Genomic DNA, 24,746 nt, shown 5'->3' on the forward strand with positions numbered 1-24,746 from the left:
AAAGAACAGGCTCAACAACATCCAGCATGCACTGGAGCGTCTGGAGAAGGATAGGTCAGAGCAGCGCCAGGAGTGCAGAAGAATGAGGAGGGATCCTCCATTCTAGACTGTAGGGAAAGAATGTATGATGTAAACATAAAGAGATTATGAATAAAAAGATTTTTGCAAACACATGTGACAAAAATATATATAGATATGCATAGATAATCACAAACGAACAAAGTAGAATAATTAAATAGAAAGAAACAGAAGTTAACAAAAATAAAACAACGTTAAAGAAAAAGAAAAACGAAGAGATCCTAAAACTAGGGTTTATCAGTTCGACGCAGAAGTTCCATCATCATGTGCTTCATTTCAATTAGCATGGATTCATGAATGCCAAGACGCTGTTCCAAGATGTCGAGTCTGGACGAGCTTGACTGAGCAGAACCGGAAGGAACATTCTGAGCAGCTTGAGGATCTGGAATGGAAGCAGAAGCAGCAGGAGTAAACACTACTGGTGCAAGTGCTTGGCATCTAAGAGCTTCAGCCTCAGCCTCAAGGCGTTCTGCCTCTAATCTGGCTTATTCAGCTTGAGCTGCTGCTTGACGTGCAGCTTCTTCTGCTTGAGCTTTCTTTCTCTTAGCTTCTTCAATAGCTTCAAGAAGCTTATGTCTCTGTTCTTGTTCATGAAAAGCCACCCTTCGAGCAAACCTTTGCTTTGCAGCCTCAATCCTCTGACTTCCCTCTGCATGCAGGAGCTGCATCATAATTGGAACTTGAGCCACTAGCCAAGTGCCCAGATTGTTCCACTCATCAGCCACACGTTCAGCATTCTCACTTAGGTCAGTCTGACCGTGCACATTGCGTAGCATCAAAGAGGCTTCATGATAGAAAATATTGATGCACTCAGAGAGAGATGTGGGTCGGAGGTGAGTGTAAGGAATTATGGAGAGGTTGGTTTCAGGAGAGGCTGGGTGATTGCTGCTGTGAGCTTCAGAGGCACCTTGTGGAGAGCCAATGTTAAACATTTGAGCATTGGGTTCAGAGGTTCCAAGGTGAGGTTCTGAGGTTTCAACCAGAGGATGAGGTGATCTAACCGAGGATTGGTTAGACACAGATTGTTCTGGTTCAGGTTGTGGTTGAATAGGCTCTTGTTGGTCTGGGGCAGGGTGAGCTTGTTGAGCCAAAGGGTCTGCCTCTTGTAAAGGATTGGCCAAGATAGGTTCATCTGGGTCAACTAGACGTTCAGGTCTAGGGCCAGGATATCTCCTAGGGCTTGGACAAGTGATATAATACTCTTCTAAGGTAGACACCTTTTCTTTTCTGACCTCCATGAATTTTCTAATGGATTCAGAGTTATTGGAGGGAGAAGAGTCAGCAACATTGGTTGGGAAGGATACAGGTGTAAAGGCTGTGGAAGAGTCTGTATCCGTGGGTCTGAGAGCTCGACGTTCTGATGCTCTTGGGACAGAGTGATCAGAGGTTCTGGGTCCAGGTTCTGTGTGGGTAGGCTCTGGTTGTTCATGAATGATGGGTTCAGAAGTTAATGGGTTGTACTGAATGGTAATGGGAGAGGTAGGTTCTTCTGACCTAGAGGGTTGGTTCTGGAGCAAATTCTAGAGAGGTGCTTCAGTAGGGGAAGGTTGAAAGAACGAAGACCTTGGGGAATGTGGTGGAGAGGTGGTTTGTGCAGCTGGTTGGGATTCAGGAATAGGAGTGAGGGGATTTGAGGAGTGTTTGAGCAGGGCTGAAATGGGGAGTGCATCAAATAAATTCAAATCATCATCAGAAGCAATTGCAGACTTACTTGAATGTGCTGATGATCTTGTCACTCTGGCAGGAGGTTCAGTCCTTCTGATCACTTCAGCAGCTGGTTCCACCCGAGTAGGCTTCACCACAATTCTGACCTGCTTCTTCTTCTTTTTAGGAGGACCATCCTCATTATCACCATCATCACCATCATCAGGCTTGCTGGTTTCATCTTGCTTTCTCTTGGATTGACCAGCCTTCTTGATACGCCCCAAGTTGATGCAAGGGCTGCAATGGATCGTCTAGGATTGATCTTGGATGATGAGAACTCTGAAATGTGAGAAAGAAGAAGAAGAATTTCGTGATGGAAGGGAAATGGACAGAAAAGAGGGGAAGTTTTAGTGAAATGGAAGATGAAGACTTCACACAAAGGTGGTGACAAACCCTTGATAAGCCTAATTCTTGAATCACTCAAGAACTATGAGAATCACTCTCACAAATCTGAATCACTCAGAAAAGAAAATACTAATTCATTCATAATCTGTCTATTACATTGAAGGAGTGGTCCTTATAAAGAAGAAGGAAATTCAGCCTAGTTACAAAAAAATGATGAGGTGTAATTTCTCTAGAAGAATCCTAGGCTAGGAGTTACAAATTAAAAGAGGAAGATAGTGATATGCTTCAGCCCTGAACGTGTTTTTAGTGGCTGATTGCTTCATGTAACTCCCTTTCTTGATTGTTATTCTGACCAGGGAATATAGCATTCAATGCTCTTTATGAACTTAATTTCCCTTTCTTTGTAACTCCATTCTTGGCTTTGAAAGCTCTTCAATCCTTTGACTTTGCTGATGTAACTCCTCCATTCAGAACTTATTGAAATTCAAACACATTCAAAGAGTTTTAAGAAAGGAATGGATCCCTCCCTTTAAGCCCTTCATGCGCCACATGCAAACACACACCACTTGAAGTGGATTAAACACACTAAAATAAAATTCAGCAACATAATGCATTTGGATCCAACTTATTCAATTGGTCCTTTGCATTTTTATTGAAATAAAATAAAACAGAACATCACATGGCAGCCCCTATGCGTGGGCTGGCTCTTCTTCTTGGGCCTGAATGATCATCATGATTTTTGGTTCCATCTCTTCTACCACTTTGTCTTCAAGAATGGTTGCCACTACTTGCTGAAGAGTCTCTTTGGCCTTTTTAGCTCTAGCCCTTGTCATTGGTCCTCCAAGTCCTTTTAGGGCTCCATGACCCTTGTCCTTGTCCTTGTCCTCATCATTCCCTCCCTCTTGAAAAGGATTTGACCTCAAATCAAATTCTCCGCCATCTGCATCAAAGAGAGATAAATCAGAGACATTAAAGGTTGAGCTGATGTTATACTCACCTGGAAGCTCTATTTTGTAGGCATTGTTATTGATTCTCTCAAGCACTTGAAAAGGTCCATCCCCTCTAGGTTGGAGTTTGGATTTCCTTTGTTCTGGAAACCTTTCCTTCCTCATGTGCACCCAAACCCAATCTCCGGGTTGGAACACCACCTCCTTTCTTCCCTTGTTAGCTTGCCTAGCATAACTCTCATTCTTTCTCTCAATTTGAGCCTTCACACGCTCATGCATCTTCTTGACATATTCAGCTTTGCCCTGTCCTTCCTTGTGCTTGAAAACAGAAATGTTAGGCATAGGCAACAAATCAAGAGGAGTCAAAGGGTTAAATCCATACACTACTTCAAATGGAGAGCAATTGGTAGTGCTATGGACAGCCCTATTGTAAGCAAATTCAACATGAGGCAAACACGCCTCCCAAGCCTTTAAATTGGCCTTAAGGACAGTCCTAAGCAAGGTGCCTAGGGTCCTATTAACCACCTCAGTTTGCCCATCAGTTTGTGGGTGGCAAGTGGTAGAGAACAAAAGTTTGGTGCCTAACTTCCCCCATAAAGTCCTCCAGAAGTGACTTAGGAACTTGGTGTCCCTATCACTAACTATGCTTCTAGGCATCCCATGAAGTCTTACAACTTCTTTAAAGAACAAATCAGCAACGTGACAAGCATCATCAGCTTTCCTGCAAGGAATAAAGTGAGCCATTTTTGAAAACCTATCAACAACCACAAAAATGGAATCCTTACCATTCTTTGTTCTAGGGAGGCCTAAAACAAAGTCCATAGACAAGTCAACCCAAGGGTATTCAGGGATTGGCAAAGAAGTATACAAACCATGTGGCATCACCTTAGACTTAGCCTTCTTGCAAACAATGCAATGTTCACAAAACTTGATCACATCATGTTTCATTTTGGGCCAATAGAAATGTTCCTGTAAAGTTTCTAGAGTCTTTTGGACTCCAAAATGACCCATTAGTCCCCCAGCATGGGATTCTTTAACAAGCAGTTCTCTAATGGAACTTTTAGGCACACACAACCTGTTTTCCTTAAATAAAAATCCATTGTGCCTATAAAATCCATTTTGAGAAACTTTCTCACAAGCCACAAAAATTTCAGCAAAGTTATCATCTTTTTCATACATTTCTTTCACATGTTCAAGTCCTAGCAATTTAGTCTCTAACATGGAAAGCAACACGTGTCTCCTGGATAAAGCATCAGCCACAATGTTACTTTTCCCCTTTTTGTGTTTTATGACATAGGGAAATTGTTCCAAAAATTCAACCCATTTGGCATGCCTTTTGTTCAACTTACCTTGCCCCTTCAAGTATTTCAGCGACTCATGATCACTATGAATCACGAATTCCTTGGGCAAAAGATAATGCTGCCAGGTCTTCAAAGCTCTCACCAAAGCATACAATTCCTTATCATAAGTAGAATAGTTAAGGGCAGCTCCGCTTAACTTTTCACTAAAATAAGCAATTGGGTGGCCTTCTTGAAGCAACACAGCTCCAATACCTACATTTGAAGCATCACATTCAAGTTCAAAAGATTTAGCAAAGTTAGGTAAAGCAAGTATAGGTGCATGGGTAAGCTTATGCTTTAGGGCAGCAAAGGCCTCTTCTTGATTCTTTCCCCAATGAAAGCCCACATTCTTTTTCACCACTTCATTTAGGGGTGCTGCCAAGGTACTAAAGTCCTTTACAAACCTCCTGTAGAAACTGGCCAAGCCATGAAAACTTCTTACATCACCCACGGATTTAGGAGTGGGCCACTCTTGAATGGCTTTGATCTTTTCCTCATCAACCTGCACTCCTTTCGAACTCACAACAAAACCAAGAAACACAACATGGTCAGTGCAAAAAGTGCATTTCTCAAGATTGGCAAACAATTGTTCCTTTCTAAGCATACTCAAGACGGATCTTAAGTGCTCAACATGCAGCTCAAGAGTAGTGCTATAGACCAAAATATCATCAAAGTACACAACCACAAATTTCCCAATGAATTCCCTCAAAACATGGTTCATTAGTCTCATAAAAGTACTAGGTGCATTAGTTAAACCAAAAGGCATAACCAACCATTCATACAAACCATATTTAGTTTTGAAAGCAGTTTTCCATTCATCCCCTTCTTTAATCCTTATCTGATTGTAACCACTTTTCAAATCAATTTTAGAAAAATAACATGCTCCATGCAATTCATCAAGCAAATCATCAAGTCTAGGAATAGGGTGCCTATACTTAATGGTGATGTTATTCAAGGCTCTACAATCAGAGCACATTCTCCAAGTCCCATCTTTCTTTGGTACCAAAATCACCGGTACAGCACAAGGACTCATGCTATTTCTTACCCACCCTTTGTTCAAGAGTTCTTCCACTTGTCTTTGAATTTCAGTGGTTTCTTGTGGGTTGCTTCTATATGCTGGCCTATTAGGCAAAGAAGCTCCCGGAATGAGATCAATTTGATGCTCAATTCCTCTCAGTGGTGGTAGACCACTTGGAACACTTGTTGGAAACACATCCTCATAATCCTGCAAAAGAGATTTAACACTAGAAGGCAGCTCAAAATTTTCAAAAGTGTTAGTGTTCAAAATCTGATTTTTGCAAAACATCAAGTATAGGATCTGTTTTGAAGCTATCATCCTTTTCACCTCTCTCTTTTTGATCAAACAAATTTCTTTTCTCTCAAGTATTTCACTCTTTTCTTTTTGCTCTCTCTCAAGTGTTTCACTCTTTTCTTTTTGCTTTCTCTCAAGTGTCTCACTCTTTTCTTTTCTCTCTTGTTCAATCTTTTCTCTCATTTTCTTTTGATCCTCACGCACCTCCCTAGGGCTCAAAGGTTTGAGCGTAATTTTCTGGCCATGATGTTGGAATGAGATCTTGTTGGTGCTTCCATTATGATCAGAGTTGGTGTCATATTGCCATGGTCTTCCCAGCAGTATGTGACTAGCCTCCATGGGAACAACATCACAAAGAACCTTATCCCTGTATTTGCCAATGGAAAAGTCAACTTCAACTTGCTTACTTACTTGTATTTCTCCATAGTGGCTGAGCCATTGAAGTTTGTATGGCCAAGGATGTGGTTTTGTGACCAGGTTCAGCTTCTCCACCATTCTTTCACTAGCCACATTAGTACAGCTTCCGCCATCAACAATCATCAAGCAAATCTGCCCATTGACAGAACATCTTGTGTGAAAGATATTCTCTCTTTGGCTTTCTTTCTTTGGCTTTTGTTGGCTACCAAGCATTCTTCGGATCATCAACAGTTCACCATTCATGGCTGCCTCCTCTTCTTCTTCACTTTGTTCTCCTTCGGACTCACTGGTGTAGTCTCCATCATCCTTAAGAATCATGGTCTTTTTGGAGGCACATTCATAAGCATAATGTCCCATACCTTGGCATTTGAAGCACTTGACCTCTTTGCTCTTTTTGGATGGTTGTTCAAGAGGTTTTGAAGAAGCTGAAGCTTGTGGTTTGGTGGCTGGTTTGCTAAGGGTGCTCGGCCCTTCATTCTTCATTCTGTCTCTCCAAGATGAATTGGAATTGGTAGAACTCTTCCTTGCAAGCCCTTTCCTTTTGAGTTGTTGCTCAACTTTAGTGGCCTTGTGCAGCAATTCTTCCATGTCTACATATTCCTGAAGTTCTACAATATCTCTAACATCATTAGATAGACCATTAATAAATCGAATCATGGTTACCTCTTCATCCTCCTCAAGATTGGCTTGCAACATAAGCACCTCAAGTTCTTTGTAATACTCCTCAACACTCTTGCTGCCTTGGGTAAGTTTTTGAAGTTTAAATTTTACATCCCTAGCATGGCTTGAAGGGACATATCTTTTCCTCATGATTCGTTTCATTTCAGCCCATGTTTCCACCGCTGGCTCCTCATTTCTCAATCTCTCTTTTGCAAACTTATTCCACCAAACAAGAGCATAGTCTGAAAAGTGAGCAGCTGCAAGTTTCACCTTTTGGTCCTCCTCATAGTTGTTGCAAGCAAAGACATGCTCTATTTTGAGTTCCCACTCCAAGTATGCCTCTGGATCACTCTTTCCCTTAAAAGGAGGAATTTGGAATTTGACTCCTTCAATCCGAGCAGGTCTAGGATTTTCATGAATTCGTCGTGGCCTCCCGCCTTCACTGTCACTATTGTTCCGGTTCTCCATTTGATCCAGCCTTTCGTGGATCTCTTCAGTTTGCCTCCTCATTAAGTTTTCCAGATGTTGTGTAAGAGCCCGCATTTCGATGGTCGAGAGTCGCACTGCTGGTTGCTCCTCCTCTTCTCCTGACATCTTTGACAAATGAAAAGATTCAAGTAGAACAAACAAATGTTAGTGTTTACCTCACTTCTCTCGTGTTTCCCTCAAATTGGCTTTTCTATGATGTGCACTCTTGCCTTTTTCCACTCAAAAATTCTCACAATCTCTTGAGTAAATCAAAGTTAAGACACACAAAGAATTATGCCACCAAATTTGTGTAGAGTCACACAGATTAGAATAGACTTTAGAATATGAAACAAAAGAAGACAAGACAAAATCACCACAGAAATGGAAAGGACTCCAAATATTTAGAGACTAAAGAAGAATTCAAGAACAAACAGAAAGAAGAAAATAAATTGGAATGCTAGCAACAAAATTACCTTGAACAATTGAATTTGGCTAATTAAACAAGAACCATTCAGCCATTTTTTTTTTTGAATTTTCGTTTTTTTTTTTGAATTTTCGTTTTGTAATTTGTTTTTGATTCTGAACAATTAACAAGGCTTAACTTTTGCAATGGTTCAGCCTAAAGAAACAAAAACTAAAATCAAGGTAACAAGAAATGACAAAGAGTTGCTAACCAGAATTCCAGATAAGAAAAGAAACCAAAATCCTAGAACCGGAGCTCTGATTACCAAATGATACGCCCCAAGTTGATGCAAGGGCTGCAATGGATCGTCTAGGATTGATCTTGGATGATGAGAACTCTGAAATGTGAGAAAGAAGAAGAAGAATTTCGTGATGGAAGGGAAATGGACAGAAAAGAGGGGAAGTTTTAGTGAAATGGAAGATGAAGACTTCACACAAAGGTGGTGACAAACCCTTGATAAGCCTAATTCTTGAATCACTCAAGAACTATGAGAATCACTCTCACAAATCTGAATCACTCAGAAAAGAAAATACTAATTCATTCATAATCTGTCTATTACATTGAAGGAGTGGTCCTTATAAAGAAGAAGGAAATTCAGCCTAGTTACAAAAAAATGATGAGGTGTAATTTCTCTAGAAGAATCCTAGGCTAGGAGTTACAAATTAAAAGAGGAAGATAGTGATATGCTTCAGCCCTGAACGTGTTTTTAGTGGCTGATTGCTTCATGTAACTCCCTTTCTTGATTGTTATTCTGACCAGGGAATATAGCATTCAATGCTCTTTATGAACTTAATTTCCCTTTCTTTGTAACTCCATTCTTGGCTTTGAAAGCTCTTCAATCCTTTGACTTTGCTGATGTAACTCCTCCATTCAGAACTTATTGAAATTCAAACACATTCAAAGAGTTTTAAGAAAGGAATGGATCCCTCCCTTTAAGCCCTTCATGCGCCACATGCAAACACACACCACTTGAAGTGGATTAAACACACTAAAATAAAATTCAGCAACATAATGCATTTGGATCCAACTTATTCAATTGGTCCTTTGCATTTTTATTGAAATAAAATAAAACAGAACATCACATGGCAGCCCCTATGCGTGGGCTGGCTCTTCTTCTTGGGCCTGAATGATCATCATGATTTTTGGTTCCATCTCTTCTACCACTTTGTCTTCAAGAATGGTTGCCACTACTTGCTGAAGAGTCTCTTTGGCCTTTTTAGCTCTAGCCCTTGTCATTGGTCCTCCAAGTCCTTTTAGGGCTCCATGACCCTTGTCCTTGTCCTTGTCCTCATCACTTCTTCTTTTTGATCAGAGAAACATCTGATTCCTCAGAAGATTCTTCTAGGATCATCTTCCTCTGAACTTTCTTCTTGGGAGGAGAAGGAAACTCTGGAGCTGGCGGCAGTCTGCTGAAGAAGTCATCGAGATCAATTTCGAATCCTTGAGCCCTTAGGTCTTCAACATAGCACCTAATGGCGTCAGGATTATCTGCCTGTGTCCACAGAGGGTAGTCAATCAGAGGCATCCTTCTACTTCTGATCTCAGAAGATGTGTCTTCATGGGCAGGAGCAATCTTCTTCTTGATTAGGCCCATCTTCTTTAGAGAATTTGCCGTGAAGACATCACTGACAATGGTGGTCAGATCCTCTGTGCATCCAGCATTTATCAGATCTTGAATGAGGCCACTCTCAATGAATAGATCAGACAAAAGTCTCCCGAAGGGAATATACTTGATCGCTGACTTGATGGAGGCAGTGGTACGAGACTTCCGGATACATTCCTTTAAGTAGGAGAACAGGAAGTAGGGAAGGCAGATCTTCTTCTGGTCTTGGATGAAGAACAACATCACCTTCTGGTTGAAGTTGATGTAGTCTGGGGAACTGCCCTTTGGTCTCTGGTTTATGCAGTGGAGCAAAATTTTGTGCCAGATCCTGAGCTTGGGATGAAGGTCCATCACCTTGTAATTCGTCTTGCCCGGTTTGTAATTGGTGTACAGGGCCTTGTTGATCTCATCCTTCGTCTTGGGTTTCAGCTTCGATTCCGTGAATTGGAAACGATACCCAAAAGCAGTTGCTGCACCCAGCAAGTTCACGAGGGACTTCTCTGTGATGATGATCTTTCTTCCAAGAATGTGAGATACCACCTGAGTATCATCGCAGTCGGCGTGCTTCCAGAATTCCTTGACCAGTTTATCATACACCGGTCCTCGAAGTCTGTTGAAGTAATTTCCCCAACCTTGAACTTGGACTTCAGGACGAAGATCATACCCATTTGTAGCCAGGTTGTCGAGGTCGAATCTCCATTCTGCCAGGACTTGGAGTTCCTCTGGAGCATATACGCAGTGAACGGCACAGCCCCGTTCTGCAATTGGAATAATCTGCTCTTGAGCTTGACCTTGATCTTGTGTCGGATTCTCAGGGCCCCTTTGACCCGTTGCTAGACCAACTACCATGTGAGGGAACTGGGTTGCATCTGCAGTAGCTCTTCTGGTTTGACTCACCATTTTTGAAGCGGTTGAAGGTTTGAGGTAGAAGATGAAGGTTGAAAGATGAAGAGAGATCGAGAGAGAAAACGAGGATAAGCGGTTTCGAAATAGCGGAGAAAGCGAGAGTAAAAACCGGAAGTGAAAGAGATCGTGTGTGTATAGTGGGTTTTGACAAATAACCGTTGTTGATTCAAAAAGCAATTTAAGATCAACGGTTGAAAATTAAAGATAGATAGTAACAGTAAATACACAAATCACACACAGGAGAGAAGCACATCTACACGCAATCATAACAGACTGTCACACGGGCACAAGGAACTATGCATCAGAAATACTGACACACGTGTTGCTGTCTCAGCTTCAGAGTCAGTACCAGTGGGTACACACACTCTGATTGAGTTACCTTCTGGACTAGACATCTTCTGATCAAGAAGTATCATAGTCAGAGGTTCTGATCCATCTTCACTCTGGACAAAAGTCCATGTTCAGATTTTTCAGAATAAAATTAAATCTATCCTCTGCTAAGGGCTTTGTAAAGATATCTGCCCATTGATGGTCAGTATCAACAAACTTCAGAAGAAGTACGCCCTTATGTACATAATCTCTAATAAAGTGATACTTTACCTCAATGTGCTTTGCCCTTGAATGCAAGATAGGATTCTTACTCAATGAGATTGCATCAGTGTTATCACAATAGATTGGGATATTGCTCTCAAGGATCTGATAATCCTCCAGCTGATGTTTCATCCAGAGCATCTGAGTGCTGCATATTGCTGCTGAGATATATTCTGCCTCTGCAGTTGATAGTGCAATGGTTGATTGCCTCTTGCTTGCCCATGAGACTAGATTGCTTCCCAGAAATTGACAATTTCCAGAAGTACTTTTTCTCTCTGTTCTATCTCCAGCATAATCAGCATCACAGTAACCTGAAAGCTTATACTCTGATGTTTTCTTATACATCAAGCCAAGGTTAGTGGTGCCTTTCAGATACCTTAGGATCCTCTTAACAGCAGTTAAGTGGGTTTCCCTTGGATCTGATTGGAAACGAGCACATAAATGAACACTAAATAGTATGTCTGGCCTAGATGCAGTTAAGTATAGAAGTGAACCTATCATGCCACGATAGAGCTTCTGACATACTTTACCACTTTTATCTTCTTTCTCCAGAATGCATGTAGGATGCATTGGAGTCTTGGCCACTGTAGATTCCAGCATATTGAACTTCTTCAGAAGTTCTTTAGTGTACTTGCTCTGATGGATATATGTTCCTTCTGGTGTTTGATCAACTTGTATTCCCAGAAAGTACTTTAATTCTCCCATCATACTCATCTCAAATTCAGCCTGCATCATCTCAGAAAATTCTTTGCATAGAGATTGATTAGCAGAACCAAATATAATATCATCAACATAAATTTGCACAATTAAGATATCATCTTTATAAGTCTTGCAAAAAAGAGTTGTATCTACTTTACCCCTTACAAACTCATTCTCCAGAAGGAATGAGCTAAGTCTCTCATACCATGCTCTGGGAGCTTGCTTCAGACCGTAGAGTGATTTCTTCAATTTGAACACATGGTCTGGTTTCTTCTCATCTTCAAAACCTGGGGGTTGATGAACATAGACTTCCTCTGAGATATAACCATTTAGGAAGGCACTCTTCACGTCCATCTGATGTAGAACTATGTTGTGATTTACTGAGAAAGAGATCAACAGTCTGATTGCCTCCAGTCTTGCTACTGGAGCAAATGTTTCAGTGTAGTCTATTCCTTCCTGCTGGCTGTAGCCTTGAGCAACTAGCCTTGCCTTGTTTCTGACTACATCTCCTTTCTCATTCAGCTTGTTTCTGAATACCCATTTCGTTCCAATAACATGGACACTCTCAGACTTCTTCACTAAGCTCCAAACATCGTTCTTGGAGAATTGATTCAATTCTTCTTCCATGGCCAGAATCCAATCCTTGTCCTGAAGAGCTTCATCTATGGACTTGGGTTCAATTAAGGACACCAATCCTTTCAGACTGAGCAAGGTCTCTTCAGAGGGTCTGAAGGCAGATCTGGTTCTGACTGGTTCGTCTTTGTTGCCCAGAATCAATTCCTTAGGGTGAGCTACAGTGATTCTGCTCTTCTTCAGAGTTTGTGAGTTAGAGGGACCAGCTTCTTCCTCTGGTTCATCTTCCTCTGGCTCAACTTCCTCTGGAGCTTTGCCTTTGTCAGAAACATTAATGCTTAAATCTGCAAACTTTTCAACTAGCTTTGACTGGTCAGAGTCAAGCTTATCGTCAAATCTAACATGAATAGATTTTTTAATAGTCTTAGCATCAGTATTATAAAATCTAAAACCTTTAGATCTCTCAGAATAACCAAGTAATAGACATTTAGAAGACTTAGCATCAAATTTATGCAATCTATCCTTAGTATTGAGAACATAACAAACACAGCCAAAAGGATGAAAATAAGAAATGTTGGGTTTTATGTTCTTCCACAATTCATAAGGAGTCTTATTCAGAATTGGTCTCACAGAGATTCTGTTCTGAATGTAACATGCTGTATTTACTGCCTCTGCCCAAAAGTGCTTAGCCATGCCAGTTTCTTGGATCATGGTTCTAGCCATCTCCTGAAGAGTTCTGTTCTTCCTCTCAACAACACCATTTTGTTGAGGAGTTCTGGGACAAGAGAAATCATGTGCAATTCCATAGGAATCAAACAGACTCTCAAACTTGTCATTCTCAAACTCTCCACCATGGTCACTTCTGACACGCACAATCCTACAAGCCTTCTCGTTTTGCACTTGAGCAATGAAGGTAGAGAACACAGCATGAGACTCATCCTTGCGGGTTAGAAACTTTACCCATGTCCAGCGGCTATAGTCATCAACGATAACCATCCCATATCTCTTGCCACCTATAGACTCAGTTTTCACTGGTCCAAAAAGGTCGATATGCAGAAGTTCTAACGGCCTTGAGGTTGAGACAACATTCTTTGCCTTGAAAGGGACTTTTGTGAATTTGCCTTTCTGACATGCTTCACAAAGAGCGTCTGAAGCGAACTTCAGATTGGGTAAGCCCCTGACAAGGTTTAGCTTGCTCAGCTGAGAAATCTTTCTCATACTGGCATGCCCTAACCGTCTATGCCATACCCACTGCTCTTCATTAACAGACAGAAGGCACTTCACATTCTGAGCCTCCAACTCAGATAATCTGATCTTATAAATGTTGTTCTTCCTCTTGCTGTTAAACAGAACAGAGCCATCGATTTGACTTACAGCCCGGCAGGACTTTTGATTGAATATAACATCATAACCCTTGTCAGCTAATTGACTTATAGACAATAAGTTATGTGTTAAGCCGTCTACCAATAACACATTATCAATGCATGGACTACTATCTACACAAATAGTACCAGTACCAACAATTTTACCCTTTTCATTTCCTCCAAAGCCAACTTTGCCTCCAGGCTTAAGTTTCAGCTCTCGGAACATACGCCTTTCTCCCGTCATGCGACGCGAGCATCCACTGTCCAGATACCATGATTGGTGTTTCAGTGGAGCTATCAAGGATATCTGCAACATAGATAATCTTGTCCTTAGGTACCCAATTTCTGGGTCCTTTCTTGTTAGTTACCCCAGAGGTTCTGATCACCTTGGGTGTCTCAACATGATATTTTAAAGGAATATTTGCATGATATTTAGACATAGAGAAGGATCCCTTTTTAAGAGGGTTTTTAGCAACTTTAGCAGGTAAAGGATCAGGCAATATGGTTCCAGAGGGAACAAAGCATTCATACAAGGATTTAGCTTTAGACACAGAGGGCTCATTTCTAATTGGTTTAGAATAGCCAATGCCATGCATTCCAATTCTGCTTACGCCATAGATCATTGAAGCCATTAAGCTTCTATCCACGCTTTTAGCCAGGAATCTTTGAAAAGACTTTTCATACTTAGATTCATTTCTACAATCAGAGGCATCACAGGCAACAATTTCTTCTAACTTAGCAATCTGGTTCTTAAGCACAGAGTTAGAATTGATCAAGGCATGATTATCATTTTTCAAATCAGAAATAATTTTCTCATGTTCAGAAGGAGTCTTGGAAACAGCAGATAAGTTCTTTTTCAGCTTCTTATGCTTAGACAATAAGGAGTTATACTTATCCATAATATCAGACAATGCATGTTACAGTTCAGAGGTAGAGAAAGAAGCGAATACCTCATTTTCATCGTCTGAGTTAGGATTTCCTTCTGATTCTGAGTCAGAGTCAACAGCTCCCTTTGACTCTGCTTCCTTGTCTTTGACAATAGCCATGAGTCCTTGGACTTCACCATCAGAGTCAACATCCTCTGACTCTGATTCATCAAATGTCACCGTCAGACTCTTCTTTGTCTTGAAGTGCTTCTTTGGCTTCTTGTCCTTCTTCAACTTTGGACAGTCACTTTTGTAGTGCCCTGATTCTTTGCACTCAAAGCATGTGACTTCCTTAAGTGAGGACTTCTTCTGACCTGAGGATTCAGACTTTCCTTTTGCCTTTCCAGAGCCTTTGTATTTGCTCTGCCTGTGCTTCCAGATGCGATTGAGTCTCTTGGAGATCAGAGTCAGCTCATCTTCATCAGAATCTTCTGATGCTTCTTCAGATTCCTCTTTTTCAGCTTGAAGAGCTTTTGACTTCTCAACCTTAGCCTTTTCAGATTTAGATTTCAAGGCTATGGACTTTTTCCTCAGATCTTGCATCTCTGAGCGCTTCAGCTCATGGCATTTCAAAATGCTGATGAGTTCTTCTAAACTCATATTCTCAACGTCTCTCGTGAGCTCTACTGAAGTCACTAAAGGCATCCAACTTTCAGGAAGACACCTGATGACCCTTATGACATGATCTTTTGTTGTGTAGCTCTTGTTGAGAGGTCGTATGCCAGCTACAAGCAACTGAAATCTGGAGAACATTTCTTCAATGGACTCATTTGGCTCCATGATGAAGGATTCATACTTTTGGATCAAGGACAATGCCTTTGATTCTTTGACTTTCTTGTTTCCTTCATGAGACATCTTCAGAGATTCGAAAATGCCTTTCGCAAACTCACGATCTGTAATCTTCTGGTACTCTTCATAGGAAATAGCACTTAGAAGAATTGCTCTTGCTTTGTGATGTTGTGAGTACAGCTTCTTTTGATCTGCAGTCATCTCTAACCTTGGGATCTTCTTGCCATCTGCATCAACTGGACGCTCGTAGCCATCCACAATAATATCCCAGAGATCTGCATCGAAACCCAGAAAGAAACTTTCCAGTCTATCTTTCCAATATTCGAACCTTTGACCGTCGAACATAGGAGGCTTTGCATTGTAACCATCTCTTTGAGTTTCACTGGTGGTGGCAGCCATTGTTTTTCACACCGGCCCGGATCACTGAACACTGTTAGGTGTGGTAATCAGAACTTGCGCTCTGATACCAATTGAAGGTATGAAAAACGGTAGAAAGGGGGGGTTTGAATAACGTTTTCAGTATAAAACTTCCACCCTAAAGATTTTGACAAATCTTTCGAGAACTTAAGTGCTAAAGATAAGAGATAGAAAAGCACACAAGGATTTTATCCTGGTTCACTTGATAAATCACTCAAGCTACTCCAGTCCACCCGTTAAGGTGATTTCTTCCTTCTTAGAATGAAGGCAATCCACTAATCAGGTAAGAGTTACAACTGCACTTGAAACCTACAAGTGACTAACAATTACACTGACTTAGCTCACACTAAGATTCACTCTCTTAGTCTTCTCTAGGATCCGATCATCCTTGATCTCCTAAAGGAACTAAACAAACTGTTTATCAAAGAATTGTTTACAAGAGATTTGCTTCTAAAAAGCTAATAGTAAACTCAATGAATTTCAGATGAAAGAAAGCTTAGAAGAATTTAAGTTTGTCTTGCGCGTATGTGAATGCTTCTAGCCGTTTCTTTCAGTCTTCAGCCTCTTTATATACTCCAAGGATTAGGGTTGTCTGTTGCATGGGAAATGCTACCGTTGGAGGGCAGTTCTGGAAAATCCAGCTTCTGCTGTGTCTGAGACTGTTAGGTAGGTCGTCAGGAAGGTACAGTTGCTTTTGTACTTGGATAGCGACTTGACCTTTAAACCTAGGAGACTTCTGATCAGGGTAATGCTTCATATTGGAACTTGTGAAGCCGATTGATCAGAGTCAGAGGGAAAGCCTAGATCCTCTGACCATTGTTTCTTCTGATTCTGAACTCAGAGGGAAGTACATGGTCTTCAGAGTATCTTGCTTATGGACATCAGAATTTCACTAATCAGCTTCTAGATCTTCAGAGTCTTCTACACCATCAGAATATCTGAGCCTTCAGTGTTTCTTGGTTATCAGACTTTCTGGATCTTCAGAACTTCTAGTGACTGAGTCCACATCAGAGTTTGTATAACTTCAGAACTTCTGAAGCTTTTCCACTGTTCATACTGAACATGGTGAATGCGAAAGCGTTGCTTGGGTTGCTCTTTATACACAGTGATTCTGATTTGTGTGAGATTGAGTTGAGGTCAGAGCCTGTAAATAGCACACTCAGAAAAACACGTTAGAGTACCACAATTGTTCATATCAAAAGGTTAACTTGTAATCATCAAAACATAGAGTTGTACTACTAGATCAAAACTTGATCTTACAGTAATCTATACTCTAAGGTACGATAATCTAGCGCGAAAAGACAAGTTTTCGGAAAAGGAAATTTCCTCCTCCCCCTTTAATAGGTTCGGCCACTTTAGGTAATTAGGAGACTCGATTTTTCTTCAATCAAACTTTGTTCCTATACTATCATTAGCCGTAACTAAGGGTATTCTGAACTCGGAAAAATTATCGGATCAAAAACTGAAATCCCAAAAACCAAATTTTGCAGGGACGTCAACAACGGCGTTTATGACAACTAATCCTACTAGCACTAAGCTAAGGCGATAGTTTTCAGCCTAAAGGTTGAAGCTTTACTCCAAAAACTCCAAAAATGGGTATTTTAGGCTAAAATTGATTCCGGCGGAATTCCGGCGACATAACGGAAAATCTAACCCGGCAGAAGTTATCTTGGGCGCATAAGGAAGAGGTTTAGAATCAGAAATGAAAGATTCAGGATAGTTTTGCAAAAACCCATAAACTATCCGCTCAGAAAACTCTACAGAAAAGCTATGGAAAAAGCGATCAGAGGTAAGGATTAGCGACTATACCTCGAAGCCTTGAAGTAGCAACTGATTGATCGACGATCAAGCAAACGATGAAGAAAAACTCTTCTTCCTTCTTCCTTGTTCTTGGCCGCGGTTTTGGGAGAGAAAATGGAGGAGAATTTGTGTTTTTCTTCCTTTCTTTGCTATATATAAAGGTTGGAAATTCGCGGGAAAATGAAATTTTCGCGAATCTGATTTTTCCGACTTCATTCTCCATGAATTAATAGATATGTTTTGGCAAAAGAGTTCCAAAACTATAAAGAGGTCTCCTTGTATTTTTGGCAACTAAAGCATAGTCGGTATAAAACTATTTTACCCGATAAGTTGCTTTTTGCATTGAATGTCGGAATAGAAAACTTCCTTCGGAAGAAAGATTGAAATCATCAAGAGAAATGGGTGTACGCGTGTGGAATATTCATTTGAAGCTCTGAATAGAAAAAGTCTTCATTGTCGAGAAATTCTAGGGTTTTGAAATACCAGGGATTCGGTTTCGGCAAACTTCCGATGATTGGAATCGGACGTTCGTAGATCCTAGAGTTTCGCCTCGAAACGATTTTGATATATGGAAAAAGAGAAGTTCTAACATTTCTCTGAAGATTTTTGGAATTAACTTCCATCGTGCCTAAAAGTGAAAATTAGCTATATACTAGGGTTTCTGACCTAGGTTAAGCGTATAACGATCGTACTATAACTTTTATCGATCATGATGTAATCCTTTGACTTTTCCTGAACTTTCTCCTTCATAAATTTATTTCATTTGGTAAACTCTAGTTCAGGTTTCCCTTCACAATACATCAACCCTAATCGTAAATGGAAATCTCTTCCACTGATCCTAAGCTTAAAATCTTGGGTCTTACAGTCGTCGGATCCAAGTGTTGAGTATGTCGTTGTTGTGCTGTTGGAGCAGCGTTTGTTGTTGTGCTGTTGGATCAGCTATGTTGTTGGGCTATCCTGGGGATAAGTCCGGGGAATTGATAGTTCCCGAGTATGTGATACTCTTGTGCTGTTGGAGCAGCTATGTGTTGATGTGAAGTGTATCTTTTGGTCGCAGAATCGACCGTTACCTTAGGGTAAGCTTTTAGAGACTTTAATTTACCTAGAACACGTGGCGACGTGTCGAGTGAGATTCGGAGACGTTGTTTGACTAATCATCCTGCATACATGCAACATTAATGAGGTATTAACACAGGACGTACCCTGGACCTCTTCGGTTTCCAAAATGGTCATAAGACCCGGAATGCCGTGTAAGAGCGTTTGTAGACGTCTCTTGTAGCAGACCGAAATGGCAGACCTACGGGTTTACTGCTGATCTGACTACGCGTGGTTGTAGGAGTAAGAGGCACGCGGGCCGAAATGGCTCCACCGTGGCTGGTGTTAGGGCTGATCCGTTTGATGTCCATCCCTTTCCAGAATGCATGTGGTTAACTGGGTTAACCGTCATTTGCATATCATGCAACATGCATATCAATTTAGTTGTTGAGTGTGACTGGTAATTGTTAATCCTATTTGGAACATGCTATTTGCTATTATTGCGTTTATGTTATTGTGGAACATGCAACCCTAGGAATGATATCTCTAGTTATAAGCCTAAGTGGCTATCTATTATTTGTACCTATTGGGCTTATTATCTACATAGTTCTTTAGAGTTGACCCTCGCGTCTTCTGTGTGTGTTTTGGCGGACAACGCCTTTTGTCAGATGTCCATTGCGGATTGGTTCACAATGGTCCACCCTTCGGGGGGGATTAGGTACGAGATGATCGATCAGGACGACCCCGGGTCGTGGGTGGTTGACCCCGCGAGCCATCGAGCGACGTATTCGGGGCGTATCATGGAGGACCACATAGATAGTGGAGGACTCCTGAGGTCAGGAGTGTTGAGGAGATGCTCTGTCAGCTTCAACTTGCCACCGGGCGTTCACTGTGGACCAGGACTTGGAGGACCACCACCACCACCGTTGTCTTCAGACGAGGAGGATCCCTCAGAGGAGGAGCTAGTGGGAGTGCCTTCAGCAGGGTCTAGTGCACCCAGCGTAGCGGTCATTGATGATCAGGGTTCGGGCCCTAAGCCCGTGAGTCCAGCATCGGAGCGCACTGCGGTTGCGAGGGGAGGACGGATAGGGTTGGTAGACTTAGTTGTTCTGGATTCTGATTCAGACGACGATCATGCTAGCACATAGTTTTGAGTGTTGGTATGAGCTCCTCGAGTTAGGATTAGTGTAGGAGTAGAGTTTAGCTCTGACAGTCTTGCTTCATTTGCTTCTTTAGGGGACAGGGTAGTTCCGCCTATAGCTTTTTGTGTGGTTTCCTTATGGGAATCACAGAGAGTTGGTTGGACTTAGGAGGTCTTATTTTCAGGCCATTGGGTCAGCTTATTCTCAGTTTTGAGGGATAGTGTTGCGGACACTTACCTTTATATTCGGTTTGTACATATTGCCTACGGGCGCTACTCTTCTATTACCGTCACTGGAGGTTTACTCGTGACGAGGTTGTTACTTGCAGCGGGGGGGCTGTTTATATATTGCATATTAGTTATATTGCTTTTCGCATTTGGATTTTATTTAATTCAGTCTTGTCTTAGTTATTATCAAAAAAAAATATTCACGTTTTTCCGCATTAAGTTTACTTTTGGTTACTAAAGTGACGCCACCGAAATCGGGGTGTTACACACGGTTTCTATCATTGATGATCATGGTTCGGGCCCTAAGCCCGTGAGGCCAGCACCGGAACGCATCGCGGTTGCGAGGGGAGGACGGATAGTGTTTGTAGACTTGGTCGTTCTGGATTCAGATTCGGACGACGATCATGCTAGCACGTAGTTTTGAGTGCTGGTGTGAGCTCCTCGAGATAGGATTAGTGTAGGAGTAAAGTCTTAGCTCTGACCGTCATTTGTTTCTTTGGGGATAGGGTAGTTTCCCGCCTATAGCTTTTTGTGTGGTTTCTCTACGGGAATCACAGAGAGTTGGTTGGGCTAGGAGGTCTTATTTTAGGCCGTTGGGCTAACTTATTCTCATTTTTGAAGGTTTGTGTTACGGACACTTAACCTTACCTTTTGGGTTGTACATAATGCCTACGGGCGTTACTTTTCTTACTTCCCGTCACTGGAGGTTTACTCGTGACGTGGTTTGCTACTTACAGCGGGGGCTGTAACTATTATTGTATATTAGTTCTGTTATCTTCTGTTGTTGAGTTTTATTTCTTTCAGTTTATAATTCTATCATCGAAAAAAAATATTCACGTTTTTTCCGCAATAATTTCTTTTTGGTTACTAAAGTGACGCCACCGAAATCGGGGTGTTACATGACCCCCCCGCCCTCCCAAGAGCCACACCCAGAATCAGCCTTTAACCTTCTTTTCCTTTCATTCCACAACTCCCTCATTCTCATTAACACACAACACCCAATTCTCCTTTATTTATTTCTTCTCCCACTCTCATCACGCCACCTCTCTACACACACCACTCTTCTCACCACCTACATCAACACTTCCTTCTTCTTCTTTTTCACATTTCCTTTCTCGGCTGCACCATCACCATACACTAGGACTATTCATGGTTCGGTTCTTTGCTTGAACCGAACCGAACCAAACCTGAACCAAAATTTTGGTTCGAGAGAACCGAACCGAACCGATATAGTATGGTTTGAACCGAACCGAACCAGTTTCAAAATTCGGTTAATGAGTTCAGTAAAACATGCATATTTATAGATGGTTCGAACTGAAGCGAACCGATATACTATGGTTCGAACCGAACCGAACCGGAACTGGTAGTTGATATTTTGGTTCGGTTACCGAACCGGTTTTTCAATTTAGGTTCGAGTTTGGTCGGTTCTTAAAGGTTCGGTTCTTAAACGGTTCGGTTTTCGGTTCAGTTCTTGGTTAGCTTCGGTTCTCAGAGAACCATGAACAGTCCTACCATACACCATGCCTGTAAGGCCCAAGTTTTTAAACTTATGCCAAGAGAATAGAATCCTATTCACGATTAGGGTTGATGTATCGTGAAGGGAAACCTGAACTAGAGTTTACCAAATGAAATAAATTTATGAAGGAGAAAGTTCAGGAAAAGTCTAAGGATTGTATCAGAATCGATAAAAGGTATAGCACGATCGATTCGCTAAAACCTAGGACAAGAACCTTAGGAAAAGACCATCTTCCACCCTTGGAACACTGTAGGAATTTATTCCAAAAATCTTCAGAGAAATGTTAGAACTTCTCTTTTTCCATATATCACAATCGTTTCGAGGCGAAACTCTAGGATCTACGAACGTCCGATTCCAATCATCGGAAGTTTGCCGAAACCGAAACCCTGGTATTTCAAAACCCTAGAATCACCCGACAATGAAGACTTTTTCTATTCAGAACTTCAAATGAAGATTCTACACGTGTACACCCATTTCTCTTGATGATTTCAATCTTTCTTCAGAAGGAAGTTTTCTATTCCGACATTCGATGCAAAAAGCAACTTATCGGGTAAAATAGTTTTACACCGACTTTGCATTAGTTACCAAAAATACAAGGAAACCTCATTTTAGTTTTGGAATTCTTTCGCCAAAACCTATCTTAGAATTAATGGAGAATGAAGCCAGAAAAATTAGATTCGCGAAACTTTCATTTTACCGCGTTTTGCCAACCTCTATATATAGCAAGAAAGGAGAAAAACATGGCAAATATCTTACCCATTTTCTCTCCAAACCCGCGAGCTCCATAGAAGGAAGAGGAAGAAGAGTTTTTGTTCAATCCTTGCTTGATCGTCGATTGTAAGGCCCAAGTTTTTAAACTTATGCCAAGTCAATAGAATCCTATTCACGATTAGGGTTGATGTATCGTGAAGGGAAACCTGAACTAGAGTTTACCAAATGAAATAAATTTATGAAGGAGAAAGTTCAGGAAAAGTTCAAGGATTGCATTATGATCGATAAAAGTTATAGCACGATCGTTATACGTTTAAACCTAGGTCAGAAACCCTAGTAAATAGCTAGTTTTCATTTAAAGTCACGATGGAAGTTAATTCCAAAAATCTTCTGAGAAATGTTAGAACTTCTCTTTTTCCATATATCAAAATCGTTTCGAGGCGAAACTCTAGGATCTACGAACGTCCGATTCCAATCATCGGAAGTTTGCCGAAACCGAAACCCTGGTATTTCAAAACCCTAGAATCACCCGACTATGGGGACTTTTTCTATTCATAGCTTCAAATGAAGATTCTACACGCGTACACCCATTTCTCTTGATGATTTCAATCTTTCTTCAGAAGGAAGTTTTCTATTCCGACATCCGATGCAAAAAGCAACATATCGGGTAAAATAGTTTTACACCGACTATGCATTAGTTGCCAAAAATACAAGGAGACATCTTTTTAGTTTTGGAATTCTTTCGTCAAAACATATCTTAGAATTCACGGAGAATGACGCCGGAAAAATCAGAATCGCGAAACTTTCATTTTCCCGCGATTTGCCATCTTCTATATATAGCAAGCAAGTGAGAAGAAATCACAAAACTCCACCATTTTCTCTCATAAAACCCGCGAGCTTCACCAAGGAAGAAGGAAGAAGAGTTTTTGTTTATTTCTTGCTTGATCGTTGATCCGTTATTGCTGCTTCAAGGCTTCGAGGTATAGTCGCTAATCCTTACCTCTGATCGCTTTTTCCATAGCTTTTCTGTAGACTTTTCTGAGCTGATAGTTTTGAGGTTTTTGCAAAACTATCCTGAATATTTCATTTCTGATTCTAAACCTATTCCTTATGTGCCCAAGATCACTTCTGCCGGATTAGATTTTCCGTTATGCCGCCGGATTTCCGCCGGAATCAATTTTAGCCTTAAATACCCATTTTTGGAGTTTTTAGAGTAAAGCTTCAACCTTAGGGCTAAAAACTATCGCCTTAGCTTAGTGCTAGTAGGATTAGTTGTCATAAACGTCGTTAGTAACGTCCCTGTCAAATTTGGTTTTTGGGATTTCAGTTTTGAAAATTCTAAGTTAAAAATCATGACCAAAATACCCCTGCGACAGTTTTTGATCCGATAATTTTACCGAGTTCAGAATAACCTTAGTTACGGCTAATGACAGCATAGGAACCAATTTTGATCGAAGAAAAATCGAGTCCCCTAATTACCTAAAGTGGCCGAGCCTATAGGGGGAGGAGGAGGAAAATTTCCTTTTCCGAAAACTTGTCTTTCGCGCTAGATTATCGTACCTTGGAGTATACGTTACTTCGTGTAACCTTAGTAAGTATTGATAGCTTAGTTTCCGATAGATTCTGATAGTATTTCTGCGGTTTTGCTCTAAAGGTGATTTTGAGGAATTTCCAGCGGAGCAAGGCTTTGATTGTGAAGGAGCTTTAGGAGATAACTCTGGAGAACCTACAGATGAGGGCATCTCACTGAATCTCAAGTTAATGCTTAGGGTCGATGCTTTCGACATTGTTTACTGTTTATGCACTGGATTGTGTGTGATTGGAAAATGTTTTCTGAGGCTTCGGCTGACAATGTAGATGATTCATCTACTGAATGTTTTTGAGATTGACTTACATGCTATGTACTATGTGGGTAATCTAGGATGTGTGGTGCATGCTTTATATGCTAAGTGCTATGTGGTTTATTCTGAGATGTATTGATATATGACATGTTGTTGACTGTGATGAGTTAATTATGCTTCTGTAATGAAATCTGAAATTCGGAGTAGTGAGAATAGCGGGCAGGTCATGCCGATTTTATTTTGAGAGTTTTGAGAAAGTTTGATAGGACGAATGAGATTCGGGCCTTGTTATGATGTTTATGGATCGAGACATTCTCTGGAGTCATTTGGGGATTTGGAGATCCCGAGAACTTATAGGATTTGCGATAAGACTAAAAAGGATAGTTTTGAAAAGAAAACTCATAAGACATTAAACAACCTCTAAATCTTTAAATAAAGATAATAAACTCGAAAGGAAGCTTCGGATGCAAATCTTAGTTTTTGGAAAACGAGAAGTGTCGTCGGATCCAAGTGTTGAGGAAGTTGAGGAGTGTTGAGTATGTCGATGTTCTTGTGCTGTTGGATCAGCTGTGGTTAGTATGTTTATGTTTTTGTGCTGTTGGAGCAGCTATGTGTTGTTGGGCTATCCTGGGGATAAGTCCGGGAAACCGTTAGTTTCCGAGAGTGTGATACTCTGTGCTCGTTGAGCAGTTGTGACCATCGGATTGAGATGAGTCGGATGATTTGGAGATCATCGTGGGTTATGTGTTGATGTGAAGAAGTGTCTTTTGTCGCAGAATCGACTTTACCTTAGGGTAAGCTTTTAGAGACATTAATTTAGCTAGAACACGTGGCGACGTGTCGAGTGAGGTCGGAGACGTTGTTTGACTAAT

At 41.0% G+C, this 24,746-nt stretch overlaps 1 protein-coding gene across 1 annotated transcript; it reads right to left on the reverse strand.

Moving 5' to 3' along the window:
* Positions 1-3,020: 3,020 nt before the first annotated feature.
* Positions 3,021-7,070, reverse strand: LOC130720398 (uncharacterized; the record flags this gene model as incomplete). Its single annotated transcript, XM_057571036.1, has 6 exons — positions 3,021-3,067; positions 3,125-3,246; positions 3,403-4,179; positions 4,306-4,943; positions 5,391-5,641; positions 6,017-7,070. Coding segments are annotated over 6 exons (2,889 nt in total), but the record flags the coding sequence as incomplete, so codon positions are not given.
* Positions 7,071-24,746: the final 17,676 nt, after the last annotated feature.

This window comes from Lotus japonicus, chromosome 5, assembly GCF_012489685.1.
Source record: "Lotus japonicus ecotype B-129 chromosome 5, LjGifu_v1.2".
NCBI lineage: Eukaryota > Viridiplantae > Streptophyta > Magnoliopsida > Fabales > Fabaceae > Lotus > Lotus japonicus.